The 26,109-nt window shown below is 45.0% G+C and overlaps 1 protein-coding gene across 1 annotated transcript in view; it reads right to left on the bottom strand.

The window, feature by feature from the left end:
* Positions 1-1,643: 1,643 nt before the first annotated feature.
* clint1b (clathrin interactor 1b) overlaps positions 1,644-26,109 on the bottom strand; it is a 41,088-nt gene continuing 16,622 nt past the window's right edge. The window contains exons 2-12 of the mRNA XM_046306167.1: positions 12,998-13,102; positions 11,918-12,014; positions 11,693-11,801; positions 8,334-8,507; positions 7,068-7,248; positions 6,672-6,918; positions 6,162-6,243; positions 5,354-5,431; positions 3,698-3,972; positions 3,369-3,534; positions 1,644-3,241 (exon numbers count right to left, since the gene is read on the bottom strand). Of these exons, the coding sequence (XP_046162123.1) occupies positions 2,886-3,241; positions 3,369-3,534; positions 3,698-3,972; positions 5,354-5,431; positions 6,162-6,243; positions 6,672-6,918; positions 7,068-7,248; positions 8,334-8,507; positions 11,693-11,801; positions 11,918-12,014; positions 12,998-13,102 (1,870 nt within the window). The 3' untranslated portion in view covers positions 1,644-2,885. The remainder of the gene's footprint in view (positions 3,242-3,368; positions 3,535-3,697; positions 3,973-5,353; positions 5,432-6,161; positions 6,244-6,671; positions 6,919-7,067; positions 7,249-8,333; positions 8,508-11,692; positions 11,802-11,917; positions 12,015-12,997; positions 13,103-26,109) is intronic.

Consider the following 26,109-nt stretch of genomic DNA (forward strand, 5'->3'; position numbering starts at 1 on the left):
TGCCTGACAGGCCACTCCGGATGGCCACACATTCATACACCTCCCCACAATGACCTCACAACACACACTTCATACCAAGCTGTGGCATATATGGGCTTAATATCCATGAATATACTTAAAAGGACTCAAACGATCAAGGATCTCAATTAAATAGTGATTTATTCTTGTGTCAGCCTCTGTGACCATACTCATGACAGACAAGGCATGGGTTTCACTGTGAGACACCATATAGCAGGAAGGAGAGGACAGCCTCTGTCTGGGTAACACTACCAATGCCACTGTACATGATCACATTGGGATGGAAAAGCATATGAATCCCAAATGGCACTCGAATCCCTTTATAGTGCACTAGACACTGAGTGTACAAAACATTAAACATTAAGGACACCTGCTCTATCCATGACAGACTGACCAGGTGAAAGCTACGATCCCTTATTGATGACACTTGTTAAATCCACGTCAAATCAATCAGTGTAGATGAAGGGGTGGCGACCGGTTAAAGAAGGATTTTTAAGACAATTGAGATATGGATTGTGTAGGTGTGCCATTCAGAGGGTGAATGGGCAAGAAAATATTGAAGTGCATTTGAACAGGGTATGGTAGTAGGTGCTAGGCGCACTGGTTTGAGTGTCAAGAGCTGCAAAGCTGCTGGGTTTTTCACGCTCAACATTTTCCCGTGTGTATCAAGAATGGTTCACCAACCAAAGGACATCCAGCCAACTTGACACAACTGTGGAAAGCATTGGAGTCAATATGGGCCAGCATCCCTGTGGAACACTTTTGACACATTGTAGAGTCTATGTCCCAATGAATTGAGGCTGTTCTGTGGACAAAGGGGTGGGGGTGGGGGGGGGGGGTCTTGTACATTCAGTGTGTTGGGAACCGGGTGCCATTTGGGACACAACAGCAGAAGCTGGTGCTTGTGGTTAACAGCTTTGCTTAACGCCGATTCTGATGATTAACCTCTTAAGATGGTAGAACAGGCAATAGAACCGAGGGCATTGAAAGCTCAGCTTAAAACATGCACCAGTAACAGACTGTAGGTTTCAGATATTCAAATGTATTTGGACTTCACAACAAGAAAATTAAGAATTTAAGGACTTGGGGTACTTCTTTGTCCTTTAGGCTTGTTCTCCACGTCATACGGTCCAAGACGTCATCAATAACGCAAAAATGTATTTTTTTGCACACCGAAAATATATTTACATATGGTCAATGAATTATGGTAAATGTGAGGTAATTCCTGAACATTCTGATGACAGGTTGGAAACAGAGAAATGACAACATGAAGGTAGAAAAGGGACAAAGTAACACGCCTACCATGTTTTTATCTGGTGTAGGAGAGACGCCTTTCTCCTTCTTTCAAAAGTATACTGTATATGCCTTCAACCATTTACAAAATCTCACATTAGATAAGCCACAGCCCCCTCCCCTACCCCCAAAACAAATTCAAACTCTTGATTTATACAGTACATACACTGAACAAAAACATAAATGCAACATGTAAAGTGTTGGTCCCGTGTTTCATGAACTGAAATTAAAGATCCCAGAAATGTTCGATACGCACAAAAAAAACGTATTTATCTGAAATTGTGTGCACAAATTTGTTCACATCCCTGTTAGTGAGCATTTCTCCTTTGCCAAGATAATCCCTCCACCTGACAGGTGTGGCATATCAAGAAGCTGATTAAACAGAATGATCATTACACAGGCGCACCTTGTGCTGGGGACAATAAAAGGCCACTCTATAATGTGCAGTTTTGTCACACAATATAATGCCACAGATGTCTCAAGTTTTGAGGGAAAGTGCAAATTGGCATGCTGACTGCAGGAATGTCTACCAGAGCTGTTGCCAGAGAATGTAATGTTAATTTCGCTACCATAAGCAGACCTGCAACATCGTTTTAGATCATTTGGTAGTATGTCCGTACTGGCCTCACAACCGCAGACCACATGTATGGCGTTGTGTGGGCGAGCGGTTTGCAGATGTCATCGTTGTGATCAGAGTGCCCCATGGTGGCGGTGGGGTTATGGTACGGGCAGGCAGGCATAAACTACGGACAACAAGCACAACTGCATTTTATGGATGACTATTTGAAAATACCGTGACAAGACCCTGAGGCACATTGTGAGGTATTTGTGACCAACATATTATTTCCAGTCACGTGTGAGCCAGGGCCTAATGAATTTATATAAATTCCTCATATGAACTATAACTCAGTAAAATCAATTAAATGGTTGCATGTTGCATTTATATTTGTGTTCAATATACGTAGGTAACTGGCAAAATAAAGGAAACACCTCAATAAAGTGTCTTAATAGGGCATTGGGCCACTAAGAGCCAGAACAGCTTCAATGCACCTTGGCATAGATTCTACAAGTGTCTGGAATACTATTGGAGGGATGTGACACCATTCTTACACAAGAAATTCCATCATTTGGTATTTTGTTGATGGAGGTGGAAAACAGTCTCAGGCACTGCTCCAGAATCTCTCATACGTGTTACATTGGGTTGAGATCTGGTGACTCGGCTATGGCATATAGTTCACATCGTTTTTATGCTCAGCAAACCATTCAGTGACCACTCATGCCCTGTGGATGAGGGTATTGTCATCCTATGGGTACATAGCCATGGTAGCCAAAATAATGGCTTGCTCAGCATTTGTATACATGACCCTAAGCATGATGGGATGTTAATTGCTTAATTAAATCAGGAACCACACCGGCTTTCAATATTTACTATAAGTGTTTCCATTATTTTGGCAGTTACCTGTATATTTCAAAAGTAGGGATTGAAGGGCAACACCAGATATTTTTCAAGTATGAGCTTTTCCTTCAAAATGGTGTATTCTGACATACTCTTCAACACAAATCCTTCAGTGCTCTCATTTCCCGAAGTTGACGAAGTTTGCGAAGGCATCTTGTTTGGGTTGCACCATGGCAGTGTTGACCATGGACTGCCCCATGCCCATTCCTGGCATACCCAGGGTGCCTTGCAGGCCCATGCCTGAGGGGGCCACGCCCAGGTTCATTCCCATGATTCCCTGATTGACAGGCATTCCGCCCATTCCCATGGTACCCGTTGCCATGGTGGGAGGCATGCCCAGGCCTATGGCCCTGGCGGGCATCATGGGGTTGGTCAGCGGTCTGATGGGTGTGGCTGTAGGCTGGATGTTCATATTCAGGCCTCCAAAACTCTGAGCCAGGTTGATGGGTGACTGGACTCCTGGAAGCAGGGGATCTGAAATGAAAAATTAGGTGCTATTACTGTCATTTCAATCTCCCTGCACTGACACACAGACATTCACATTACAAGTGAGTTGACACCCAACAAAGAGAAACGTTGAGAGCTTGAGTTAATAACAGACCTTGCTGTAGCATATTGAGGCTTGGCTTACAGTTGGCCGACTGCATACCAGGAGACAGGAAGTCCAGGCTGATGTTGACACTGGGGTCTGACCATGTGGGGGGGAGGGAGGGCTTCTGGAGTCCCATGTGCTGCGGCAATAAGCCCCCCTGCATCGGCCCAAAGTTCTACAACGAGCCAAAGAAGAGACAAGACATTCGTCTATCCTACAACCACAACACATACATCCTTTTTTGTATTCACAACGTTGACATCTTCAGTGATAATGAGGCTCCTCCATCTGTAACAATGACTGGTGTAGTGAGTTGGAGGCCTATGAGTCACCCATACCTGTGATCTGGAGATGGGCAGGCCGGTGTTGGCGGCGCCCACACTCTGTCTACCACACATGGAGAAGGTCATGCTTTGGGAGGCGCTGAGGGAGGTGCGATTGGAGCCCATTAGGTCAAAGAGCTCAGCTGATGGCGGGGTGGGGGCCGAGGCTGGGGGAGGCTGGATGCTACCAAACAGGTCTGTGATTGGCTGAGACGGAGTGGTGGTGGTGGCCAGAGAACTGGAGAACGCATTCCAGTCCCCAAACTCACCGTTCCCATTGGACCCTGGCCCTACAGAAAGAATAGAGAATCATTTAGAAAATGAACGAATTCACCAGATTCACATCTATGAATCTCTAACCAGCCTTATACCAACAACTCTAAATAAAACAACGTGTTTTTTCTTTGAAAAAAATTAATGAGTTGATGTGCTTATCTTAAAATATTTTTTTCCAAATAAGTAAAGATTTTATTATACAGTGTTCAGTTTTGTTTTTCCAAGTCAACTTGAAGAGAAATGAATAAGGCATACATGTCCCATTTCTTCTGAAAGGGCGATGTGCACCCTGTCAGGCAGGGCGGGTGAACAATGAAGGTAACAGATATCGCCCCGAGGGGAGTACCAGCACACACAGCCCAGTGCTGATGGGACCTGACACAGGACAGAGTGTGTGCTAACACTAGGGCCAGAGGGTACTGCATGGGAACACACACCACACACACCTGGCCCAGAGGGTACTGCTTGAGCAGGCACACGCGCGCACACACACACACAAATCCAGGGAGGACTCTGACAATGACTAATTAGTATACACAGAGTGTACAAAACATTAAGAACACCTTCCTAATATTGAGTTGCACCCCCTTCTGCCCTCAGAACAGCCTCAATTCGTCAGGGTATGGACTCTAAAAGTTGTCAAGTTGGCTGGAGGCTGGATGTCCTTTGGGTGGTGCACCATTCTTGATACACACAGGAAAGTGTTGTGTGAAAAACCCTGCAGCGTTGCAGTTCTTGATACCGTCTGAATGGCACACATACACAACCCATGTCTCAATTGTCCTCTTCATCTACACTGATTGAAGTGGATTTAACAAGTCACATCAATAAGAGATCATAGCTTTCACCTGGATTCACCGATGTCTACGTCATGGAAAGCGTTTTGTCCAGTGTAAATCCAATCTAGATAGCAGATAAACTGCCAAAGACTTGCTGCTGGGGCCCTCTCGTCTTCCCTGTATCCTGCTCTCTTTTTATCCATCCACCCATCCATCCATCCATCCAGAGCAGAGGGAGGAGGATGGGGGAGGTAAGCTGTGTCAAATGGGAGCTGACAGGCGTCTGTCCTCATAAGGCTCAGGAGGTAGTGACTCATCAATATTTCAAGACCTTCACTTCCACAGGACAGAACAACACGTGGGACGCAACCACAAACCCCTCAGCAGGAACGGGAGGGGGGCCTCTGGATCCTCCTAATATCTCTGTCGTGGGTGCTTCTGTACTAAGGTATTCACCTCTTCTGCTCCTAGGTTTATGAAAACATTTCTGCTGGACTTAACCTGACTACGAGGTCATTGGGAAGAGGGATCGGCCTGCCTAAGATTAATGGTCGGAGCTGTGATACAGAAAGAGGATACTGTTCAGACAATGGAGTGAGAAAGCGGTGAGACATACCGGCTGATGAAGGGAGACTGGCTGAGGCAGCTGGGGAGGAGAAGTCAGCAAAGCCACCGATGAGGTCTGAACTTCCACCTGGATGGCGCGCGCATGCACACGCCCACACACACACACACACACAGTGAAAGAGTGAGAACAGAGTGTGACAGTGGAGGTGATGAAGATGTCTTCATCTTTGTCCCTACCAGAGTGTATGACTGAGTGTGAGAGACAGGCCCCAGCTGTTTGGTTGGAGGCAGCAAGGACACGATGAACAGGGACAGCAGCATCTCTGTGTGTGTGTGTGTGTGTGTGTGTGTGTGTGTGTGTGTGTGTGTGTGTGTGTGTGTGTGTGTGCGTGTGCGTGTGCGTGTGCGTGCATGCAGCACTCCCTTCCCACCAGAGACTGGCTCAGCCTCAGACAGCTGGTCATACTCTGCTACCACACTTCTCTCCTCTAGCTAAGCTGCCTAACATCTGTTCCTCTTAGGCCTGCCCGCCTCCTGCCCTCCCCTGCTCTACTACTATATATGCCATTTAGCAGACGCTTTTATCCAAAGCGACTTACAGTCATGTGTGCATACATTCTACGTATGGGTGGTCCCGGGAATCGAACCCACTACCCTGGCGTTACAAGCGCCATGCTCTACCAACTGAGCTACAGAAGGACCACTCTACTCACAGACAATTCTGGAGGAGCGGTTCAGGGCAATTCTATACATCGATGGCTTTAAGCCATCTTGCTTTAGAGTGCCATCACTTTGAATACCAATCTCTTCTCATTGTCTATACCACTGTGACTCATTAGATAAGTGATGGGTCTTACCTGCTGGTGCCGCCTGAATGGACCCAGAGTCCACCATCAGAAGGTCTGCAAGGCCACTGCTTGAAGTCTGGCTGGCCGACGTCTGAAGAGGAGAGAAATAGAATGGCTCTTACACAAGCTGTTCACTTTTAAATGGAGTTGGAATAAAACGGGGGGCTACCCTTCCTAAAGCTGCCACAAGAGGGCAGCATTAGTCTAGAAACAGTCAGGAATAGGCAGCCCAGGAGCTCCTGCTGTTCACGATTCCTGCTGCCATCCACTTCTATCATCTCATTAGACAGTCAGAAGAGACACAACACGGCTTTGCCTTCTGTCCCACAGGAAATGATCACCATCTTGTGCTTCAGTCTCAATAAAAACACACGGATGAAAATAGATGCCGCAGACAATTCAACAGTGTTCTCTTATAGGCTTCAAAAGCAGGTGCTGCATGGAGTCCATCCCTGCTATAGGCCTACGCTGACCTACAGCAGCGGCCTAGGTTAGAGTGGTACAAGAGGGCAGTGGTACCTTTGCGTCGTCTGCGTCCAGACTGCTCCTGTCCCCTGTGTAATGTGCGGCGGCCCCCAGGTCCACGGTTTTGGATGGGATGACGCCCCGTTTGCGTGTGGTGGTGGTGGTGGTCTCTGTTGCCTGGGTGATCTGGATGCTCTTGGTGGTAACAGTCTCCTCCTCGTCTTTGAACTCCACCCCCGACAGACTCCCTGACCCGGACAACGGCCGGCCGTTCCGCGATACCCTGTCCTCCTCGTTGTCACTGGGGGGGGGGACAAAAATACAAACACATTAAAAGGAGTGAAGATTATCTTGTACGTGTCTTTCAAGAAGAAATGATCCGTCATTAAGCAGATTTGTATTAACTTAATAAGCATTTTGGCCGTTGTACTTAAATACACTCGGCGGTACCTGATTCTGTCAGGCGAGTCATCCCTCTCCTTCTTGCGGAACTTGTTAATGGTGTCGTCGATGGTGCTGCCGATCTTGTCGCTGATCTCTCCCAGCTTCTCGCTGAAGGGGAAGGCTCCTTTGCTCTTGTCCCAGTCCTCATCCCACTTCCCTTTGGGCTCCGAGTCAAACATTTCTCCCGCTGAGGGGCAGAGGGGCGAAACGGGTTGACACGTGCAGAAAAATGTGTTTTGGTACCATTAAGTGTGTTTTGGTACCATTAACATGTGTTGTAGCTATGCCGAGTGAGCCTCACTTCACTAACCACGAGAGGCATTGTGGAAATGCTCTGCATCTATCTGGAATGCCAAATTATGATTTGCAACAGACAACTGTTTATCGCGCATTGAAAATGGGCCCCATTGCCAACACAAACATTGCACAGCTACAGTATGTCTGCTGAAACAGAGCGAGCATCCGAGATGAATGTCTCCCATCGCTGTGGTATTTTGATCCTGTGTGACAAAAATAAATCCCTTCCCTACCACATCACTAATTGACAAATGGTTTGACTAATGAAGTGGGAAATCACAGCAGCAAATCAAAGATATCGGGAATCAAAGGGAGGAATCAATGAACGGCGCATGGAAATAAAGTGCAAACTCTAGTGAGTTGTCTCCAACCCAATCCTAATGAAATGGCAAGGGACCCGCCAGCCCCCTTGATTAGATATCAGAATAGCAGATCAGAAAGCAACAAATCCAAAAAAAAGGATATGTGGAAGATCTATTCCGTTACATGAATGGTGAGGTTTCTCTCATACAAACATGATCAGAAATCACACAGATGAAGATGTGAGAGGAGATAAGACGTGATTGGCCCGGGAGTGAAAACAGCTCTAATCAAAAGATCAGTGAGGAGGAGGAGGTGGAGTGAGACGAGAGAGAGGGAGAGGTCTGTGGGGAATAGAGGAGGGGAATGAGGTGTGATATTCTGGAAGCCTTCCGAGTCTGTAGACTGAGACTGAGGCCTGCAGAGAGAGCGACTCCAGGTAAATCAGTCAGTGTGTTTACTTACTTACTTGAACCTTGTATGTCTGCTTACAGGGAAAATGCCCCCGCTGACTGAGGGGAACGTACCCTAACCAACGTTGCAACAGCATAACGTCTATTTCCCCCATCTCATTTTGTGAGAGCACGGAGCTGAACGACAATACCACATTCTCTTCCACACCGTTAGCAGAGCATCACAGATTACGTGCCCTCTCCCCCGCGTGGTGAAACTTACGGCTGGTCTTGCCGAATCCTCCTCCAGTGCTGTCTGAGGACACACCGATGTACTTGTCCTTGTTCTTCTTGGCTTTCTTCCTCTCCTCCCGGAGACGGTCGTCATCCTGGACAAACTCCACCATCTCCTTCACCTTCTGACGCACGTTGATGCCCTGGTCCTTCCCACTCTCATCTGGCGACGGTAAGGGGGAACACAAGACACAACAGGATAGGAACCTTAGTATACAAGCATTCACCAAATTAAAAAGTAAAACATTTTTCTTCCACTTTTGGCTTCACACATTCGTGCCAACATCCCAGGCACCATTGTTTCACTGCCACAACAGGCCTGTCCTGGGGACAGTATTTGCCTTAGCGAGGACTTTATGTAACATAACCTAGCTGTACTAATGCCATGCACCAAATGCTAATTCTTGAGAGGGAAGCATGAAAAAAGATTAGCGTGACTTTAAATAGCCCTACTGTAAATATGTTGGCCGCCCTATTTAAATATTTAATGGATGCCATCACCCAAATACATTTGTTATTGGATTATGTGTAGCACAAAAACACAATATCCAATGATTAAAATACAGAGGCAACCAGAGTTGTGAATTTCTCAAGATAAACTGAACTTGTAGAAAGAGAACCCACATTTATGGCCACCTATCCTTAAGGGACAGTAAACCTTGATGAATGTAATGAGATTTAGGCTTCAACGTACCTAAACATTATCTGAACAAAAGTCTGTGTGCATATCTAGACAGGCTTGTTTAGCCTATAGATAGACCCAGAGTCCTAAATAAGCATTACTTGGGTAACTTGTCTAACCACATGTACATCAAGTCATTTAGTCACTCACTGAAACTACAAACATAAGAGGTCTCTCTGAGCGTCAGTCGCTTGGCTCTAGGTTCATTTGTGTAGACTGGAATGAAGTTTAAAGCAAACTGCGGTAGGTAGTTCAGCTCTGGAAACAATGTTCTGAGCCACTTCTAACTGCTAAATGCAACTGGAATCAAAATGGTCCCTCCAAAACATTTCTTGTCCAAAACATTTCAAAACATTTCTTGTTATTAAACGTATTGGTGCCATGTCATTCCTCAGTTTCTCATAACCACCAACAATAAAAGGGATTGTGGCGAAGATGCGCACGATTCGCCACTGAAATTGTGTCAATAGTTTGTAAATCTTTATTTATTCCCAGCTATAAACACAAATATTTATTTAGATCACCAAGTAACCTAGAATGTTTGGTTCCGGTCATGTCTGGTATTACATTAATGTGTATTATTACATTCATGTTGTATCTGAGCCTGGTAGACAACCCTGGTGCTTTATTGGTTAAGACAGATTTTGCCTGATGAGAGGCTTTACTTTTAGAATGCTGACATTTAAAGTCAGAAGATTGTATGAACTGTATGTATGTATGTACAGTACCAGTCAAAAGTTGACACTCATTCAAGGATTTTTCTGCATTTTTAAAACTATTTTCTACATTGTAGAATAATAGTGAAGGTATCACAACCAACAGTCTAGAAGGAGTTCCCACATATGCTGAGCACTTGTTGGCTGCTTTTCCGTCACTCTGCTGTCCAACTCATCCCAAACAATCTCAATTCGGTTAATTAAGGTTTGGTGATTGCGGAGGCCAGGTCATCTGATGCAGCACTCCATCACTCTCCTTCTTGGTCAAATAGCCCTTACACAGCCTGGAGGTGTGTTGGGTCATTGTCCTGTTGAAAGACAAATGATAGTCCTAAGCACAAACCAGATGGGATGGCGTATCGCTGCAGAATGCTGTGGTAGCCATGCTGGTTAAGTGTGCCTTGAATATATATATATATATATTTTTTAATCGGAGAGTGTCACCAGCAAAGCACCCCCACACCATCACACGGTGGGAACCACACATGCGGAGATCATAAGTTCACCTACTCTGCGTCTCAGAAAGACAGCGGTTGGAACCAAAAATCTAAAATGTGGACTCATCAGACCAAAGGACAGATTTCCACTGGTCTAATGTCCATTGCTTGTGTTCCTTGGCCCAATCAAGTGTCTTCTTATTGGTGTCCTTTAGTAGTGGTTTCTTTGCAGCAATTTGACCACGAAGGCCTGATTTACGCAGTGTACTCTGAACAGTTGATGTTGAGATGTGTCTGTTACTTGAACTCTGTGAAGCATTTATTTGGGCTGCAATTCTGAGGCTGGTAACTAATGAACTTATCCTCTGCAGCAGACGCAACTCTGGGTCTTCCATTCCTGTGGCGGTCCTCATGAGAGCCAGTTTTATCGTAGAGCTTGATTTTTGCGACTGCACTTGAAGAACCTTTCAAAGTTCTTGAAATTTTCCGGATTAACTGATCTGCACGTCTTAAAGTAATGATGGACTGTCGTTTCTCTTTGCTTATTTGAGCTGTTCTTGCCATAATATGGACTTGGTCTTTTACCAAATAGGGATATCTTCTGTATCTCCCCTCACCTTGTCACAACACAACTGATTGGCTCAAACGCATCAAGAAGGAAAGAAATTCCACAAATGAACTTTTAACAAGGCACACCTGTTAATTGAAATGCATTCCAGGTGACTACCTCATGAAGTTGGTTGAGAGAATGCCAAAACTGTCATCAAGGCAAAGGGAGGCTACTATGAAGAATCTCAAATCTACTTCTTTGGTTACTACATGATTCCATATGTGTTATTTCATAGTTGTGATTTTGTCACTACTATTCTACAATGTAGAAAATAGTAAAAATAAAGAAAAACCCTTGAATGAGTAAAATGAATGTGTCTAAACTTGACTGGTACTGTATGTATGTCTCCTGCTGAATCTCTGTCCTTAAGACAGCTACAGGGTCTCTATTTGACAGGGACAGCAAGCCATGTTTGGAATGCACATGTTCAGAGTTTCTCACATTCTCGTGACGACATTAGCCTCGAAAGCATGCGTTGTTGTGCCACTGAAAACACAAGGCGAGCTATTCAGGCTAGGTCTAGCACACAAAACATGTACAGAACCCATCAAAGGCTTTTAACTCTGTCATAGCAAATCACAAATGCGTACAGTTGGTATCCATAGAGAAACTCAACTTGAAGATTTAAATATGGTTCATTTGTGCACATTTCATATGTGCATATACCAATTTAAAACCAGAACATGATGGAACTGACTTCAGTACTCCAGCAATGGAGACTTCCTTCTCACTAATGAATTCTCCTGGGTTTTCCATCTGAGAACCACAGTCTCACCACTGAGGACATCCTGATTGGTTTAGAAGAGAAGTGTGGGATGGTTATGGAATTAATAAACACCTAGGATTAGGCTTCACACTTTTCTTCGTCGTTCTGTGCTGCGCCAGCCCCAAATGTTTCCTTACCGACAAAATGGTAGTTTTCCAAGGAGCGAAGGTCGTAGATGTGTTCCCTCGCACTGGTGACAACTCGCTCCGATCCGTTCCTGATGAGGTATGCAAGTAGTAGTAAGGCCTGGGGGAGAGGAGCAACACTGTTAAAAACAACACGGCACTAAAAGGCTTCCTCACCGCAATCAACATGATCGTATGAATGATACATGAGCAGCGGAACGGAGAGACTCTCCACACCTTGTAAACTCTCCTCCAGTTCTTCTTGTTGTCTTTCAGCATTCTGGTCCACAGCATGTTCATGACCTCGGGGAACTGCTCGTACATGAACGTGGATCTGAGAGGTAGATCAAGAAATATGGATGGGATTAGTGGAAAATGCACAACTAGGGCGTGGCGATGTTGCCCCCCAAAAATTCATATGTATATATATATATAGTTCTTTTTCAAACTTATGGGCGAATCACGGTTATACAACTCTATTTAAAAAAAAATACAAATTTAAACCTTCTGACAGGAGGGTGTATTCATTACAGTTGAACTGTAATGAATACACCCTCCTGTCTATCTCCAACTGTTTGAACAACGTAGCCAGTTCACTTTGTTTAGATGTTGCCTACCTGGATAAGATGACGCTTATTTCTCAGAAAGAGAACGAATTGCAAATTCCTTAAACAAATGCATATTTTTATATCCATTGCATGTTTATAAAACAGACTAAACAGCTAGTGCATAACAGTCTGTGGCTGTTGATGATTATAGGTGGTACGTGGCAGCGCAACGCAGCGAGCCACAGAAACGGAGGATTCATTTCCCACAATCGTGTTCATTGATACTCCAGTCTTGGTAGGGTCTGCTCTATTAAAAGAGTTGGGAGTTGAGACATAAAAAGGGGACTGTTACAAAAGGTTAAGATATTTTCTATTACACTAAAATAATATCTCAATGTGTTTCGGTGCCCATATAACCGATTATATGTCTGACCAAACCTCAAACGCAAATAGCGAGTTGAAACTGCTTATTGTCAGAGAGGAAGAAGTGATCTTTCATGTGTTTGTTGTTGTGAGTGGCAGGGGGAAGGTCTTGGAGTCTGTGCGAGTGGCAAGGTACAGTTACACACAGCACAGAAGGAGTAAAGGATACGAGACCAAAAAAGACACCAAATGAAAAAGAAAACTACGAAAAAAACTTGATTCTTGCGATACAGGTCTTTGAAACATGGCGCTAAAACATACATATACGACCCAGTCCTAGGCACAACTACCAAGCCTAGTTTTAGTAAATGTGAAAGGACAGTGTTGTGCAGTGGTTGTCCCTTACTTGGCGATCTCTCCCATGAGCTGTCCAGAGGGACCCCAGGAGTCATCGTTGGTGGCCTCTCGCACCTTGGACTCGATCTCAGAGTAGTTCATCACCACATTAGTGCTGCAAGAGACATGAAACATTAGGCTAATATAAGAATGACATCAATATAAAAACACACACACACAGAAAGACACTGGTGGATATATCATATACAGTTGAAATCAGAAGTTTACATACACCTTAGCAAAATACATTTAAACTCAGTTTTTCACAGTTCCTGACATTTAATCCCAGTAAAAATTCTGTTTTAGGTCATTTAGGATTACCACTTTATTTTAAGAATGTGAAGTATCAGAATAATAGGAGAGAGAATGATTTATTTCAGCTTTTATATATTTCATCACATTCCCAGTGGGTCAGAAGTTTACATATACTAATTTAGTGCATTGGTAGCATTGCCTTTAAATTGTTTAACTTGTGTCAAACTTTTCAGGTAGTCTTCCACAAGCTTCCCGCAATAATTTGGGTGGACTTTGGCCCATTCCTCCTGACAGAGCTGGTGTAACTGGGTCAGGTTTGTAGGCCTCCTTGCTCGCACGCGCTTTTTCAGTTCTGCCCAACATTCTTCTATTGGATTGAGGTCAGGGCTTTGTGATGGCCACTCCAATACCTTGAAATTGTTGTCCTTAAGCCATTTTGCCACAACTTTGGAAGTATGCTTGGGGTCATTGTCCATTTGGAAGACCCATTTGCGACCAAGCTTTAACTTCCTGACTGATGTCTAGAGATGTGGCTATATTGAAGCAACATCATTTTCCTCCTCATGATGCCATCTATTTTGTGAAGTGCACCAGTCCCTCCTGCAGCAAAGCAACACGATGCGGCCACCCCTGTGCTTCACAGTTGGGATGGTGTTCTTCGGCTTGCAAGCCTCCCCCTTTTCCTCAAAACATAATGATGGTCATTATGGCCAAACAGTTCTATTTTTGTTTCATCAGACCAGAGGACATTTCTCCAAAAAAAGTATGATCTTTGTCCCTGTGTGCAGTTGCAAACCATAGTCTGGCTTTTTTATGGGGGTTTTGGAGCAGAGGCTTCTTCCTTGCTGAGAGGTCTTTCAGGTTATGTCGATATAGGACTCGTTTTTACTGTGGATATAGACACTTTTGTACCCGTTTCCTCCAGCATCTTCACAAGGTCCATTGCTGATGTTCTGGGATTGATTTGCACTTTTCGCACCAAAGTACGCTCATCTTTAAGAGACAGAACACGTCTCCTTCCTGAGCGGTATGACGGCTGCGTGGTCCCATGGTGTTTATACTTGCGTACTATTGTTTGTACGGTTGAACATGGTACCTTCAGGCGTTTGGAAATTGCTCACAAGGATGAACCAGACTTGTAGAGGTTCTTTAGATTTTCCCATGATGTCAAGCAAAGAGGCACAGAGTTTGAAGGTAGGCCTTGAAATACATCCACAGGTACACCTCCAATTGACTCAAATGATGTCAATTCGCTTATCAGAAGTTTCTAAAGCCATGACATCATTTTCTGGAATATTCCAAGATGTTTAAAGGCACAGTGGACTTAGTGTATGTACATTTCTTCCCACTGGAATTGTGTTACAGTGAATTATAAGTTAAATAATCTGCCTTTAAACAATTATTGGAAAAATGACTTGTGTCATGCACAAAGTAGATGTCCTAACCAACTTGCCAGAACTATAATATGTTAACTAGAAATTTGTGGAGTGGTTGAAAAACTAGTTTTAATGACTCCAACATAAGAGTATGTAAACTCCCGACTTGAACTGTACATTGTGGAGCATGATCTATCATGTCCAGCAAAGGCTTAACTCCTCTGTTCAGACTGGGCCTGTTCTGAGAGCAGCTTGGGAGGGCTCAAGATGTCCATAAAGATCAATGTGACTCAGTGTGGACCATATAGAACAAATCAGCCATTTCCTGTCAGGTCTCAATTCACTCCCATCACCATACCTGCCAAATCACAGAGCAGAGCAGTCAGAGTGCCAGGAAACAGCTGGGCTCGACACAACTATCTCCTCTGAACTGTCAGAAGGAGCGTCAGAGTGGGCCACTCCAGGGTATAAAGACATCAATTAAATTGACTGATGAGGGAAAAGGGTTCTCAAAATCTATCCTGATTCGAGAAGCAGCTTGACCGGATTATTATGACAACTCAAATAGACACCCATACCACTCAGGTTAATGAAATATGTACCAGCTGACAACAGAACTCATTCATGAACTCTACAAGGCGCCAAAAGAATTCTACAGGGATTGGACTGGCGCATGTTGACTCCAATGCTTTCCACAGTTCTATAAAAGTTGGCGAGATGTCCTTTGGGAGGTGGACCATTCTTGATACACAGGAAACTGTTGAGTGTGGAAAACTCAGCAGCGTTGCAGTTCTTGATGCACTCAAACCGGTGCACCTGGCACCATACCCCTTTCAAAGGCATTATAATATTTCGTCTTGCCCATTCACCCTCATTGACAAACGCAATCTGCGTCTCAATTGTCTCTCCTCAAAAATCCTCCTTTAACATGTCTCCTCCCCTTCATCTACAATGTTTGAAGTGGATTTAACAAGTGACATCAATAAAGGATCGTAGCTTTCCCCTGGTCAGCCTGTCATGGAAAGAGCAGGTGTTCCTAATATTTTGTACACCCAGATGACATTCCATCAGCTGATGGAAGATCCGTGAGAGTGATTAAATGTGATGCAATGTTATTTTAGTGACTGAGATCACACCTAGGGACCAGCCGTTCTTACCCCCTGCCACAGTTCAGCCAGGTCAGATGTGAGAGGGAGTGAGTAGGGGGCCCACCTGATGCAACTAATGGAAGGTGGGGGTGAAGGGAAACAGCACTGAGATGCTCTACATCTTTTTTTTAAACGAGGTTAACATGGTAACGTCCACTTGCAATGGAGGTGACAACAGGTTAGCTGAAACAACAAGGCAGGTCAACTATTCAATAATGAAATTATTCACTCGTGGCATTACCTAATTGTATATAGCCAAGGGACATTCCCATGTGAAAACTGCAGGATTAAATTGGTATTGTACGTCTAGGCCTATATTTTGTCTATTGCCGTCAGCACCATTTCACCAGGTCAAAGGTTAATGTACTTGGTGAACAAAGGTGATTCCGATTGTGATCCCTGTAGGGACTGTTCAGTCATAGTAAGAAGGGACCAAACATGACTGTGTGGATGATTAGGCTAACCCTGGGGTTCCAAAAAAGTTTGGCCCGCAACCCCCTTTTGATATCAATTTTTGAGGAAAAAGTGATGCATTCAAAAGTCAATGATAACTTTTCCCCCAATTGGGGCTATGACAGTCTTAGAAATGAGTCTGGCATTACTTCAATCTGAAGGAAGCATGGTTTGAAGTAGAGGTCGACCGATTAATCGGAATGGCCAATTAATTAGGGCCGATTTCAAGTTTTCATAACAATCGGAAATCTGTATTTTTTTAAGACCTTTGTTTATCCTTTATTTAACTAGGCAAGTCAGTTAAGAACACATTCTTATTTTCAATGAGGGCCTAGGAACAGTGGGTTAACTGCCTCGTTCAGGGGCAGAATGACAGCTCAGGGATTCAATCTTGCAACCTTACAGTTAACTAGTCCAACGCTCTAACCACCTGATTACATTGTACTCCACGAGGAGACTGCCTGTTACGTGAATGCAGTAAGAAGCCAAGGTAAGTTGCTAGCTAGCATTAAACCTATCTTATAAAAACAATCAATCATAATCACTAATTAACTACACATGGTTAATGATATTACTAGTTTATCTAGCGTGTCCCTAACCATAAACATCAATGACTTTCTTAAAATCAATACACCGAAGTATATATTTTTAAACCTGCATATTTTGCTAAAAGAAATACAGGTTAGCAGACAATATTAACCAGGTGAAAGTGTCACTTCTCTTGCGTTCATTGCACGCAGTGTCAGTGTAAATGCAATAGTTTGGGCAACCTAATTTGCCAGACTTTTACGTAATTATGACATAACATTGAAGGTTGTGCAATGTAACTGTCATGCAGGTGATAGAGGACCCAAAAGCGACTTAACAGAAACAGAGTTTATTCAAGTCCAAACAGGGAATAACAGAAATCCTCTAGTCTGTAGAGGGGAATGACAAGAGAAGCGGCCACAGACTGCAGGTCGCTTCGGGTAGGCGCAGGCCGTAGTAGACAGAGACACCTGCTCACACGCAGCATCTGATGAAGGCAAAAAACACGACAGGACAGGGCGAAACACAATCACAGCATGGTGAATACAAAACAAGGAACCGACGGGACAGGAACGGAACACAAAGGAATAAATAGGGACTCTAATCAGGGGAAAGGATCGGGAACAGGTGTGGGAAGACTAAATGATGATTAGGGGAATAGGAACAGCTGGGAGCAGGAACGGAACGATAGAGAGAGGAGAGAGAGGGAGGGGGAGAGAGAGGGATAGAAAAAGGGAACGAACCTAATAAGACCAGCAGGGGGAAACGAACAGAAGGAAAAGCAAAATGACAAGATGATATAAGACAAAACATGACAGTACCCCCCACTCACCGAGCGCCTCCTGGCGCTCTCGAGGAGGAACACTGGCGGCAACGGAGGAAATCATAGATCAAACGGTCCAGCACGTCCCGAGAAAGAACCCAACTCCTCTCCTCAGGACCGTAACGAAAAACGATAAAAAGGGAAACTAGGGTACTACTCTAAAAAAAAATGAGAACTAGGGACAGACTGAGACACAGCAAGGGCAGGAACAAGAACAGGAGAGATGCGATGGCAGGGAACAGACTGAGACCCAGCAAGACCAGGAGCAGAAGCAGAAAAAAATTACCAGACTTCTTCTGCGCGCAGTCTGAACACGCAGCCACGAAACGGCGCGTGTCACGCTCCTGAGTCGGCCACCAAAAGCGCTGGCGAATAGACGCAAGAGTGCCTCGAACACCGGGATGACCAGCTAACTTGGCAGAGTGAGCCCACTGAAGAACAGCCAGACGAGTGGAAACAGGAACGAAAAGGAGGTTACTAGGACAAGCGCGCGGCGACGCAGTGTGCGTGAGTGCTTGCTTAACCTGTCTTTCAATTCCCCAGACTGTCAACCCGACAACACGCCCATAAGGAAGAATCCCCTCGAGATCAGTAGAAGCCACAGAAGAACTAAACAGACGGGATAAGGCATCAGGCTTGGTGTTCTTGCTACCCGGACGGTAAGAAATCACAAACTCGAAACGAGCGAAAAACAACACCCAACGAGCTTGACGGGCATTAAGTCGTTTGGCAGAACGGATGTACTCAAGGTTCTTATGGTCTGTCCAAACGACAAAGGAACGGTCGCCCCCTCCAACCACTGTCGCCATTCGCCTAGGGCTAAGCGGATGGCGAGCAGTTCACGGTTACCCACATCATAGTTGCGCTCAGATGGCGACAGGCGATGAGAAAAATAAGCGCAAGGATGAACCTTATCGTCAGACTGGAAGCGCTGGGATAGAATGGCTCCCACGCCTACCTCTGAAGCGTCAACCTCGACAATGAATTGTCTAGTGACGTCAGGAGTAACGAGGATAGGAGCGGACGTAAAACGTTCTTTTAGAAGATCAAAAGCTCCCTGGGCGGAACCGGACCACTTAAAACACGTCTTGACAGAAGTAAGAGCTGTGAGAGGGGCAGCAACTTGACCGAAATTACGAATGAAACGCCGATAGAAATTAGCGAAACCTAAAAGCGCTGCAACTCGACACGTGACCTTGGAACGGGCCAATCACTGACAGCTTGGACCTTAGCGGAATCCATCTGAATGCCTTCAGCGGAAATAACGGAACCAAGAAAAGTAACGGAGGAGACATGAAAAGAGCACTTCTCAGCCTTTACGTAGAGACAATTCTCTAAAAGGCGCTGTAGAACACGTCGAACGTGCTGAACATGAATCTCGAGTGACGGAGAAAAAATCAGGATATCGTCAAGATAGACAAAAACAAAAATGTTCAGCATGTCTCTCAGAACACCATTAACTAATGCCTGAAAAACAGCTGGCGCATTGGCGAGACCGAACGGCAGAACCCGGTACTCAAAATGCCCTAACGGAGTGTTAAACGCCGTTTTCCACTCGTCCCCTCTCTGATGCGCACGAGATGGTAAGCGTTACGAAGGTCCAACTTAGTAAAGCACCTGGCTCCCTGCAGAATCTCGAAGGCTGATGACATAAGGGGAAGCGGATAACGATTCTTAACCGTTATGTCATTCAGCCCTCGATAATCCACGCAGGGGCGCAGAGTACCGTCCTTCTTCTTAACAAAAAGAACCCCGCCCGGCCGGAGAAGAAGAAGGCACTATGGTACCGGCGTCAAGAGACACAGACAAATAATCCTCGAGAGCCTTACGTTCGGGAGCCGACAGAGAGTATAGTCTACCTCGAGGAGGCGTGGTCCCTGGAAGGAGATCAATACTACAATCATACGACCGGTGAGGAGGAAGGGAGTTGGCTCGGGACCGACTGAAGACCGTGCGCAGATCATGATATTCCTCCGGCACTCCTGTCAAATCGCCAGGTTCCTCCTGGGAAGTAGGGACAGAAGAAACGGGAGGGATGGCAGACATTAAACACTTCACATGACAAGAAACGTTCCAGGATAGGATAGAATTACTAGACCAATTAATAGAAGGATTATGACATACTAGCCAGGGATGACCCAAAACAACAGGTGTAAACGGTGAACGGAAAATCAAAAAGAAATAGTCTCACTGTGGTTACCAGATACTGTGAGGGTTAAAGGTAGTGTCTCAAATCTGATACTGGGAAGATGACTACCATCTAAGGCAAACATGGGCGTAGGCTTGTCTAACGGTCTGAAAGGAATGTTATGTTTCCGAACCCATGCTTCGTCCATGAAACAACCCTCAGCCCCAGAGTCAATCAAGGCACTGCATGTAGCACCCGAACCGGTCCAGCGTAGATGGACCGACATAGTAGTACAAGATCTAGATGAAGAGACCAGAGTAGTAGCGCTCACCAGTAGCCCTCCGCTTACTGATGGGCTCTGGCCTCTTACTGGACATGAATTAACAAAATGTCCAGCAACTCCGCAATAGAGGCACAGGCGGTTGGTGATCCTCCGTTCCCTCTCCTTAGTCGAGATGCGAATCCCTCCCAGCTGCATGGGCTCAGTCTCAAAGCCAGAGGAGGGAGATGGTTGCGATGCGGAGCAGGGAAACACCGTTGATGCAAGCTCTCTTCCACGAGCCCGGTGACGAAGATCTACCCGTCGTTCTATGCGGATGGCGAGAGCAATCAAAGAGTCCACATCTGAAGGAACCTCCCGGGAGAGAATCTCATCCTTAACCACTGCGTGGAGTCCCTCCAGAAAACGAGCGAGCAGCGCCGGCTCGTTCCACTCACTAGAGGCAGCAAGAGTGCGAAACTCAATAGAATAATCCGTTATGGACCGTTCACCTTGGCATAAGGAAGCCAGGGCCCTAGAAGCCTCCCTACCAAAAACTGAACGGTCAAAAACCCGAATCATCTCCTCTTTAAAGTTCTGGAACTTGTTAGAGCAATCAGCCCTTGCCTCCCAGATAGCTGTGCCCCATTCTCGAGCCCGGCCAGTAAGGAGTGAAATGACGTAAGCAACCCGAGCTCTCTCTCTAGAGTATGTGTTGGGTTGGAGAGAGAACACAATCTCACACTGCGTGAGAAAGGAGCGGCACTCAGTGGGCTGCCCGGAGTAGCAAGGTGGGTTATTAACCCTAGGTTCTGGAGGCTCGGCAGGCCAGGAAGTAACAGGTGGCACGAGACGTAGACTCTGGAACTGTCCAGAGAGGTCGGAAACCTGAGCGGCCAGGTTCTCCACGGCATGGCGAGCAGCAGACAATTCCTGCTCGTGTCTGCCGAGCATGGCTCCTTGGATCTCGACGGCAGTGTAACGAGCGTCTGAAGTCGCTGGGTCCATTACTTGGTCGGTTCCTTCTGTCATGCAGGTGATAGAGGACCCAAAAGCGACTTAACAGAAACAGAGTTTATTCAAGTCCAAACAGGGAATAACAGAAATCCTCTAGTCTGTAGAGGGGAATGACAAGAGAAGCGGCCACAGACTGCAGGTCGCTCGGGTAGGCGCAGGCCGTAGTAGACAGAGACACCTGCTCACACGCAGCATCTGATGAAGGCAAAAAACACGACAGGACAGGGCGAAACACAATCACAGCATGGTGAATACAAAACAAGGAACCGACGGGACAGGAACGGAACACAAAGGAATAAATAGGGACTCTAATCAGGGGAAAGGATCGGGAACAGGTGTGGGAAGACTAAATGATGATTAGGGGAATAGGAACAGCTGGGAGCAGGAACGGAACGATAGAGAGAGGAGAGAGAGGGAGGGGGAGAGAGAGGGATAGAAAAAGGGAACGAACCTAATAAGACCAGCAGGGGGAAACGAACAGAAGGAAAAGCAAAATGACAAGATGATATAAGACAAAACATGACAGTAACAGGAATATTTAGACTTATGGATGCCACCCTTTAGATAAATACGGTTCCGTATTTCACTGAATGAATAAACGTCTTGTTTTTGAGATAATAGTTTCCGGATTCGACCATATTAAATGACCTATGGCTCGTATTTCTGTGTGTTATAGCATTTCAAACGTCACTCACTCAGACTTGGAGTGGTTGTTCCCCTTGCTCTGCAAGAGCCGCGGCTTTTGTGGAGCGATGGGTAACGCTGCTTCGAGGGTGGCTGTTGTCGATGTGTTACTGGTTTGAGCCCAGGTAGGAGCGAGGAGAGAGATGGAAGCTATACTGTTACACTGGCAATACTAAAGTGCCTATAAGAACATCCAATAGTCAAAGGTATATGAAATATATCGTATAGAGAGAAATAGTCCTATAATTCCTATAATAACTACAACCTAAAACTTCTTACCTGGGAATACTGAAGACTCTTGTTAAAAGGAACCACCAGCTTTCATATGTTCTCATGTTCTGAGCAAGGAACTTAAACGTTAGCTTTTTTACATGGCACATATCGCACTTTTACTTTCTTCTCCAACACTTTGATTTTGCATTATTTAAACCAAATTGAACATGTTTCATTTTATTTTAGGCTAAATTGATTTTATTGATGTATTATATTAAGTTAAAATAAGTGTTCATTCAGTATTGTTGTAATTGTCATTATTACAAACAAACCCCCAAAATATTATTATTTTATATTTATTTATTACTTATAATAAATAAATAAAAATCGGCATCAGCTTTTTTTGGGGTCCTCCAATAATCGGTATCGGCGGTGAAAAATCATAAATCGGCCACCCTCTAGTTTGAAGTGACTGAAATGCATCAGAAAGATTTTGGGAAGAATAGAAGAACATCAGGCAATAATTTTGGATGATCTGTGTAGAAAAGAACATCATCAATTGATGAATATGTCCCCCCCTTCCCCAGTCTGATTTAGTGCCTGGTCTTGTCCACTCTGTTCTAATGAGTCCTGCGCCGTTTGTGGGCATTGTAGAGGTAGACAGTGTTATCTTTCAGTGAAGGGGTCATAATGTTTTGTAGCTTAAAAGGATCAAAAAAAGATAAGAGCCTCACCTGTAGAAAGAAAACAAAAGCGCTCTGTTTATTACAACCGTTACTGACTAACCCCGGTTCTATGAACCAAGCACAATTGTATTTATTTTATTTCGGTTTTTCATTACATTATTTTCGAAACCAGGCAACCCGACATGGCGTCCTCGACCCCTAGTTTGGGACACGCTGCGCTAACCCTTCTTCGGTCATCCCTGACCAGGCAGATGTGTGAAAAGGACAGAGGAGGAGTCAAGACTCTGGAGAATCTCAATGCCATTCTGCTCGCATCCTTTCGACTTGCCTCCTACTCAACCCATTGGAGGAGAAGGCCAGATGGGAGGGACCTCTGGCTTTCTCATCCAAGGGGTTTTGAGGCGGCAAGGAGTATGCAATTAGATTCTCCCCATGGCCCAACAGACTATTCCTTCCCCTGCAGCTGCCAGCACTTTTACTAATCATCCCTACTGTCATTTAGACAGAAAACAGACACTTCCTTCACTCCCACACTCAATAAATTCCAAAGACACACCTGCACAGGGAGGGAGTAGGTTGAGTGGAGAGCCAGGTACGCAGCACCGGAAGCCATTACCACAGATTGGGACATGGATGATGGAAGAGTTCCAGGAACAGAAACTTGGTCAGGTCTGAGAGATTGACGTTTGAACACCTGTTCTCACAGGGCAGGAAATGCAGCTCCTTCGACCACTTAGTCTATGCATCCATCTACTGGGGACAAACTAAGCCTACATGTGCACTGTGCACAACCCTAAGCCGCCATGTTTCTTTCTGCAACTCGCAGCAAAAAGGAAATCTGTGATTAAACCAGCTTTTGGAACGGATCCCTGGATTTGGCAGAGGACTTGGGATGGATCAATTTACTCTGGTTTAGAATAAACTAATAACATCCAAGAGGGTTTATTAAATCCAGAAACGCAGGTTCACAGATTAGTTCAGTTTCACGACACATGCCAAAGCTCTCCCACATGTTGCTGATGGCAAAAAAAAGATTGCATTTTATGGCTCTAGAGCCCTATCGATAGGAAGGGAGATTGACTTAATTCCTGACCCTAATATCAGCCTAGCGAAGAGATCGGACAATCCACGGCAGCGTAGCCTAGTGGTTAGAGCGTTGGACTAGTAACCGGAAGGTTGCGAGTTCAAACCCCCGAGCTGACAAGGTACAAATCTGTCGTTCTGCCCCTGAACAGGCAGTTAACCCACTGTTCCCAGGCCGTCATTGAAAATAAGAATATGTTCTTAACTGACTTGCCTGGTTAAATAAAGGTAAAATAAAAAAAAATAAAACATGGAAAAGCATATTTACAATTCCCCTCCCTATTCAACTCAGTCTATTTGCCTACATTTGTTTGCACACAGTAACCTACCGGGGGTCTAGAGTAGTGGAGGTGGCCCTAAAGGAATCTGCGTGAGTTTGTGCATATATTATGACGACATTTTGTGAAGTTGTTTGTTTGTTTTGGACTTCGGTTAGTTCTTTTTGGGCTGTTCGGGCACACAATATATTTTCTGGAGGCAAGCCAAAGTTCAAAGCCAAAGTCTAAGCCGCTTCGTCAGTGATTGGTCAACAGTTGGGATTCTTCAATAAAGTCTGTAGTCATTCAAGAAGAGATTACCCATTTTCATGCACATTTTTTAATTGAAAAGTACTGTACCAAACATCTTAGTTAGATTTAAAATTGCGGGGCTAAGATCTCTTTGGCAAAAATATCAAAAGTAAATGACAGATTTCTTAAATTATCATAGATTAATTCCGACTTTTTAGGAAGTGAATACTGGTTACAGTGTCTCAAAATGGACAATCAGTACTATTGAACCTTTTTTCAAACATTTTTAAGCGAAGGTCTATCAAGGGAGTATGCGAGCACACTCCTTCGGTTCGGCTAGCAGACGCCTTAAGTGACCACTGGCCTGATTAGGCTAGTCAAAAGCTGGCTGCTGGCTGGGTTTAGCCAGGGCTTTGCCACAGACGGGTGCTCAGATCCATAGGAGGTCAAGGGTAAAGTGCTCAGTGACAGATGGGAGGACAATGGAATAGAGCTGGGGAAAGAATGACGAGACGAGAGTGATGAACGAGCCAATTATATCAAGTCTGCATGTAAGCATTTCATTGCACTGTACTCAAATGTATATCATATGTATTTGATGAATGAACAAACTTGAAGCCTGAGATAACGGCCAACCGATCACCCATAGGCTACACAGAGACTCTAGATCAGGGATGTCCAACTTTGAAGGGGTGGGGGCCACAAAAAATCTGAACTCATCACGTGGAGCCGCAGTGGCTCGCGGGTCTGTGTACCGACATCCATACCCACACATGCAGTTAGAGCTGGCCCCTAGCCTTTTGGGGGCTCTAGGTGAATTTTTGTTGCAGAACATTTTAGCTTTTGAGTTCAAAAGCAAGTTTGCTGGAATTCTACATATTTTGCCATAAGGCGGAGAGAAATGTTTGCAGTTTTTAATATATCTGAGTGAAAGATCAATAGGGGCTTCTGGTCAGTAATTCGACCATGATTACTACAAGTTTATACGGCTGGCTAGACTACTGTAACTTACCAATCTAAAATAAATGTGTGTGTCAGAGACTGACAAAGCTGCTGATGCACAAGCAAATGTTGAAATTTCACCTTGTGTATTCTACTATTCTAACTCTCAACAGCAAGTTGAGACCCTGAGGAAGTTAATTTATTTATCTTTTTTTTGGGGGGGGGTTGATTTGCAGGCCTACAAAAAGGGGACTCTGCTCTAGATCAACAAATGGCCACAGCTCAAGCCGGTTTGTTCCAAACAGAACATTGGGTCGAACTGGACATTCAATGAAACGGAATACACATCTTTAGGTGTATGAAGCATGTGTGCTTCTTGGTGGATGGATTAACAAACGCAAAGAGAATTTATACAGTCAGTGTCCGCGCACCAGCATGAGTGACAGAGAGCGAGAGCTTCTCCACAGCAAAGCTGCTCCAAGATGAGGGAAATCCTAGTCCACTGAATAATGAATGACAGCGGTTTATAAAAGCAGATGGCCTGAACGGCAAGCGTACCGGCGATGTGCTTACATTTCAAACAGCCTAGAAAACACACACACCGACAGAAGGGCCCGCTGTGTGAAAAATATTCAGCTGAAGATGAGACAAAAGAAGGTGAGCAGTGGCTCTGACTGAAAGGGAGAAGGAAACAGAGCCCAGGCTTCCCTTCCAACCCTCTGCATCCTGGCCCTCTTTGTTCAGTAGGCCCGCCGTTGCCGCGTCTGTTCTGCTCAGGATGTGCCTGCTTATTTACACATGCAGTGGAGAACACAGCCTAGCGGGCCACTGCTGAAAAGCCAAAGCCCTGCACATGAAACAACCTCTAGTTGCTCCCGTCCTCACTCTCCTCTCTCCCTCCTCCTACACTAGAAGATAAACATCACCTGCTGCTTCTGAGGAACAGTGGTTCTAGAGGTCAGTTTTCAAATGGAGATAGTGGTGAGAGTAATGAAGGGGACACAGGGGACAACAGCAG

This window comes from Oncorhynchus gorbuscha, linkage group LG16 (assembly GCF_021184085.1).
Source record: "Oncorhynchus gorbuscha isolate QuinsamMale2020 ecotype Even-year linkage group LG16, OgorEven_v1.0, whole genome shotgun sequence".
Classification (NCBI taxonomy): domain Eukaryota; kingdom Metazoa; phylum Chordata; class Actinopteri; order Salmoniformes; family Salmonidae; genus Oncorhynchus; species Oncorhynchus gorbuscha.